Consider the following 6,653-nt stretch of genomic DNA (forward strand, 5'->3'; position numbering starts at 1 on the left):
TAGGCTGTTTATCATTCTGTGGCCAAACTCTCATTGGTCATTGGTCCTTTACTAGAAATGGGTAAAAATGGAAGAGTGTGCTCTAATATCCCCATCCTACAATTTTGTTTTCCATGCTCTGATCCTCTGTTCATTCTGTCCATGATTTACATTTCTTGATGTTTTCTATTCTCTCCATATATCAAAATGCCACCTCCAAAATTTTATCTAACTGAATTTCCCTCCTTTCTTTCCTTGCAGTTATGCCAGCTTTATCATAAATGAACATGGAGAATCAAACCACAGTGCCTTATTTTCTGCTGCTAGAATTTTCAAAAAATCGGCATCTGCAGCTTTTGCATTTCTTCTTATTATTTGTGTTATATCTTGCTACCATAACAACAAATTTTCTCATCATATCTGCAGTTGCTTTTGATCGTAGACTGCACAGCCCCATGTACTTCTTTCTCATGAATTTGGGTTTGCAGGATGTGAGCATTGCTTCAGTCATTGTCCCCAAATCCATGATAAATTCTCTCCTGGACAACAGATGCATCTCTTATGTAGGTTGTGTCGCTCAAGTCTTCCTCTTTGTTTCTTTTGAAGCGTCTGATTTATCCCTCCTGACAGTCATGGCATATGATCGATATGTTGCCATTTGTCATCCATTGCACTACGAGATGGTGATGAATTGGAAATATTGTTCTGAAATAATAATTATAGTGTGGGTTACAGGTCTCCTCTATGGAATGTTGCATGCCATTGGCACTTTTTCCATCCTTTTTTGTTCTAATATGGTCAACCAATTCTTCTGTGAAATTCCACAATTGCTAAAACTATCCTGTTCTGGATTAAATCTATTTGAGGTTGGTATTCTTGTGTCCGGTATCATTGTTGGACTAGGTTGTTTTACTTTTATAGTTGTATCTTATGCAGTGATCTTTAGGACAGTGTTAAGAATCCCTTCTGAACAAGGTAGGCAAAAAGCCTTATCCACGTGTATTCCCCATCTTACAGTAGTATCTATGTTATTATTAAGTGGATGCTTTGCCTATCTGAGACCTGCATCTAACACTCCATCTTATATAGATTTTGGGTTGACTGTTCTGTATGCCCTCCTTCCACCTCTGTTCAATCCAATCATCTATAGCATGAGAAACAAGAATATCAAATTTGTAATTTTTCAGCTGTGGGGATTGTGAGAAATTCTTTTATTCTATTTAGCCAATATTTTTATTTTATTTTCCTGTCTTCTCCTTTACTTCTATGAATACAGGAATATGGTAGAAAGGGATAGTTGGGATGGAGGCAAATCCAACCTATTACACCTATCACTCCATATATTGCTTAGCCAATGTCCCGCATCTCTAATACTGTCCACACATTTTACAGATACCAAACAGATGTTTGGCAGTGCTAGCATCCTACATGCTAACAATTCCTTATCTTTAGTGAAGTGAGTATCAGGGTGTAATGTGATTGGGGGAAACACCTGAAATGCAGAGGAGGTTTAAATGTGTTTTATTTTTCCCTGTGCTTTCTGTATGAAATATATTTCCCCTAATGCTGCCCCTCTAATACTGGAACTTCTAAGACTTTAAGAAGAGGCTGGATTTCTGCTTGAACAGGGGGTTGGACTAGAAGAGCTCCAAGTTCCCTTCCAGTTCTGTTCTGATAGATTGATTGGTCCATAATATGGCCAGCTAAAGCTTCAAACTTTGCAAAGTATATAGGCTTATATAACACTTCCCTCGTGAAATGGTTATTTCCTCACAAACTTTGATATTTTGCTCCTTTCAGTGAGGGTCACGTCCTGGTAACTTTGTCCCTATATTTTTACCTGGCAATATATATATTTTTTCAGAAGGGTTTGCCATTGCCTCCATTCAAGGGCTGAGAGAAAGAGACTGACCCAAAGTCATACAGCTGGCAACATTCCTAAGGTGGAATAGAAGTTCCAGTCTTCTGCTTTCTAGCCTGATGCCTTAACTTCTATATCATATTGGTTTTTAGATTCTTTAGCTCTGAATATTTCTTTTCTTTAGAAATGCTTTGGTAGGACCAAACATCTGGCAGGGGTGTGCAAACTGTGTGAACTGATACTAACTCATGTAACCTTTTAATAACCAAATGAGATAAAAAAGCAAGAAATTAAATTAATAATAATAATAATAATAATTTTATTTATATACCGCCCTTCTCCTGAAGGACTCAGGGCAGTGAACAGGGCAAACATATAAAAATACAAAAAAGTACAAAAGTTAAAAGAAAAATTAAACATATTAAGATGATGCATAATTGAACTAGAACTTCAAATAAGCTTTCAAACGTTTTACAACTTAATACAAAATGGAAGAGATAAGGCATGTTCCCATATCCAATATCTTGAGAAGGGAAGACAGATCTACACCAAGAATATCTTATTTTAATGTCTTTGAGAAATAATAAGTTTAATGTTGATAACATATACCAAAACCCATATCATTATTTTGTGATATCTCTCCCACCACCTTCACAATACTTTTGTAAATGTACACAAAATGTAAAATTCACCATGTATTTTGAGGCTCATTATAAGTGTACTTGGGTTTACCATTTAATTATTGAATCACTTAGGTGGCACCAGTAGCTTGCTTTGAGGAGGATGAGGGACTTTGAGCTAAAGGGACATAGAAATTTTCTCATACAATAATACTGCTGTGAGTTTTCCAGTTTTCTTTTCTTATTCCTTGTCTACATTATACTTAACTGTTAAACTTGTGTTTTTGCTTTGCTTTGCTGCATAAACTGAAGCTTTAGGGGGTTTTTTTTTGTGTGTGTGTGTTTCATTCCAATCAATGAGCCTCCTCTTCACATCTTGTGTGACAAAAAGAATGAGCCTATTCTTCTTTAAGAATCTTTCCAATTCCAGTTCCATATGGAGACATCCATATCAGCCTTTGGTTTGATGAAAGAAGTTAGCATTCTATCAAGGATAAAGATAAAGCAAATATTAGATTTTTGCAAATATGTTTATGAGCTTTTTCCTCATGCCTTCACTAGATTACTCAAGTGTTAAAAGATCTAACAGGAGAAATTGCTTGGGCTTTTTATTATCACAGATGGTTTGCTATGTCACACTACATTATGATTAATGGTTTTATTGTGGAAGAAACTACAATTTGCTGGAAGCTCAAAATAAACTAAATCACTATTATAAAAGCTATTAACTACATTCACAACAGCAAACAAACTGCCCTTCTCCCCAAAAAATCAAGAAACAATATAATTTAGAAAGTTGTGAAAATAAGGATGTAATAACTCATATAATACCCCAAGTCCCCATTATTTTTCCATATTTATATAAAGTTTCAGTAGAAAAGTCTTTTGCACTGTTACTTCTGTACTACATTTGTAATGCATTGATGAATGGGGGCAAAATGTTTGCCAAAAATGAGAAAGATAAATTATTCTTTTATTTGGAGAATATTAGTTGGGGTATTTGATTGTACACATTTTCCAAATAATTGAATAATCTATTTTAACTTTGGAAAACTTGGAAGTACCCTGGAAATCTCACATGAATGATCACATTTGGCTGTTGATATGCCTTAGGAGGATTTACTGAGTAGTAGGCAAACATTTCTGCAACTATATAGTATAGTAACACACTGAGACTTTGTGGATTGAAAAAAAATGGTTGGAAATTGGTACTTTCTTTAATATACATATAGACACCAAAATGTAAATTGTACCCTGTGATCAATTCCTTCCCTCTTTCTCTCTAACTTTTGCTTTCTGCTTTCACTAAACAGTTACTAAAAAGTTACTATTCTAGACTCAATTGGCTGAAATTGGAGCTGCTGCAGGATTAGGCCGTTTTATGCTTTATGCTGTTTCACTAAATGAAAATTGATCAATAGTAGGAAAATTAGCATCAGCAAAATCATTTCAAATGATGTTAATATTTCTAAATATCTTTTATTGTTATACACTGAAGTATTATTTTTTAAAATCTGTGTCCATATTGATGAAAGATATACAGAAATGTCAAATTTCATAGTTATAGTAAGCTGCATCTCATTTTATGCCCAAAATATCAATGAGAGACTAAAGGTTTCTACTTGGTGGGAGTCTGTTTCTTCAAATTTTGCTATCTCTTTCCCTCTGATTGTTGGAAAAGGGATTTACTTAGATTTTGGGGTGACTGTTCTGTATTCTCTCCTTCCACCCCTTTTGAATGTAATCATTCATAGTATGAAAATAGGAATATAAAATATGTCCTTTCTAAACTGTGGACATTCTTTTAATGTTGTTTATATTATGATCAGGGACGTGGTGGCTCAGTGGGTTAGGACACTGAGCTTGTCGATCAGAAGGTCGGCAGTTTGGCGGGTCAAATCCTGAGTGCCGCGTAACAGAGTGAGCGCCTGTTACTCATCCCAGCTTCTGCCAACCTAGCAGTTTGAAAGCATGTAAAAATGCTAGTAGAAAAATAGGGACCACTACGGTGGGAAGGTAACAGTGTTCCATGCGCCTTTGGTATCTAGTCATGCCGGCCATGTGACCACGTTGACGTCCTCAGACAAGCGCTGGCTCCTCGACTTTGAAACGGAGATGAGCACCGACCCCTAGAGTTGGAAACGACTAGTACGCAAGTGTGGGGGAATCTTTACCTATATTATGATCATCACAATTTTGCATTTTCCAGGCTATTCCTTTACTTATAAGTTAAATAAGTTAAAAAGAGAGACATACAGTAGTTGGAATGCAGGCATATTCAATCTTTCAATCCAGAAGAATTGTAGAACTCAAGAAGTTAATCAGCAAACATTCTGCATCCCTAATTATTGTTAATGCACTTTAAAGATGCTAAATTTGGGTGTCTGGCAGCTTCTGGCTTGTTACATCACCTCTTATGACCACTTTGATTTTTGGTGAAGAGAGTACCAGGATTTAGTGCAATTGTTCAAAAGAAAAAGAAAAAGAAGTGTAATTGCGATGTTTAAATTATGTGACCTATTTTCCCCTAAGCTTTCTGTATAAAATGGCTTCCCCTAGTATGCTTTCAGATCATTGCACCTTCAAACTGCCTGGAAGAATCACTGCATTTTTCTTGACAAAGTTTTTTAGAAGGGGGTTTGCCATTACCTCCTTCCGAGGGCTGAGAGACTGAGTGTCACACTGATCTGGTTTCATTCCTACAATGGGAGTAGACATCATTATCACCTGGTTTCTAGTATGGAACCTTAAGCACCACAAGAAAAAGGTTTCCATTTATTTTAGCTCAAGAGTTTTTCCCCTCTCGTTTCTTATATTAAGTGTGTATTTCCAATCTTATCATGGAGCCATATACACCCTTTTTGGACTCCCTGTGGCATGCAGAACAACGGTTGGGATATTTTAAAAGCTGGGGATGAAAGAAAATCACTAATGATTGTGTAGGAAGAAAAAAATCAAGTCCAGTTCCAAGCCAAAAGAAAGATGCTGAACATAAAATGGAGGTGGCTAGGAAAGAAGGTCTCTTGTTTATTTGAAAGCCAGAAACTAAAGCGACAGTAGCATGTTTCTGGGGTGGCTGTCAAAATGCAGTGGAGAGTACATGGGTTTTTATACATTCTTTTGGGCTTTGTGATTATACATTCCTATGTAAGAATGTGTCCTTTAATATTTTAATGGCTGTTGCCAGATTCTTATGGGGTCATAATAATAATAAAGTTGGAAGGGACCTTTGAGCTCATCTAGTCCTGCTCAGGCAGGAAATCCTGTAACATTTCGGACAATTGGCTGTCCAATCTCCTCTTAAAAACTTCCACTGTTGGAGCATTCACCACTTCTGGAGGCATGTGGTTTGACTGGTTAATTGTTCTAACTGTCAGGAAGTTTCTCCTTAGTTCCAGGTTGCTTCTCTCCTTCATTAGTTTCCATCCATTGCTTCTTGTCCTGCTTTCAGGTGCTTTGGAGAATAGCTTGACTTCCTCTTCTTGGTGGCAGCCCCTGAGATATTGGAACACTGCTATCATCATCATCATCATCATCATCATCATCATCATCATCATCATCATAATTTAATTTCTATACCGCCCTTCTCCCGAAGGACTCAGGGTGGTGTACAGGGCAAATACAATAAAAATACAGTATACAAAAGTTAAGAAAGAATTAAATAATAAAGCCCAATTAAAATAAAAATTAATACAATTAATATTAAAATAATTAATATTAAAATACCCCAATCCCATCAGACCAGGCTGGCTTGTTCAAATAAGTATGTTTTTAGGTCACGGCGGAAGGAGCGAAGGTCGGGAGCCATCCGGAGCTCAACCGGTAAATGGTTCCAAAGGTCTGGTGCGCCCACAGAGAATGCCCTCCCCCTGGGGGTTGCCAGTCGACACTCTTTGACCAACGGCACCCTAAGGAGGCCCTCTCTGTGGGAGCGCATTGGACAAAGGGAAGTTGATGCCAGCAGCAGGTGCTCCCGTAAGTAATCCGGACCCATGCCATTCATGTCCCCCCTCATCCTTCTCTTCATTAAACTAGACATACCCAATTCCAGCAATCATTTCTTATATGTTTTAGCCTCCAGTCTCCTAATTATCTTTGTTGCTATTCTCTGTAGTCTTTCTAGAGTCTCAACATCTTTTTTACATTGTGGTGACCAAAACTGGTTGCAGTATTCCAAGTGTGGCCTTACCAAG

The 6,653-nt window shown here is 37.1% G+C and overlaps 1 protein-coding gene across 1 annotated transcript; it reads left to right on the top strand.

Moving 5' to 3' along the window:
- Nucleotides 1–266: 266 nt before the first annotated feature.
- Nucleotides 267–1,181, top strand: LOC308678729 (olfactory receptor 14A16-like; the record flags this gene model as incomplete). The annotated part of the gene is made up of 1 exon (XM_081345963.1): nt 267–1,181. The coding sequence occupies one exon, from the start codon at nt 267–269 to the stop codon at nt 1,179–1,181; it is 915 nt and encodes a 304-aa protein (XP_081202089.1).
- Nucleotides 1,182–6,653: the final 5,472 nt, after the last annotated feature.

This window comes from Vipera berus (genome assembly GCF_964194415.1).
Source record: "Vipera berus genome assembly, chromosome: Z".
Taxonomy (NCBI): domain Eukaryota; kingdom Metazoa; phylum Chordata; class Lepidosauria; order Squamata; family Viperidae; genus Vipera; species Vipera berus.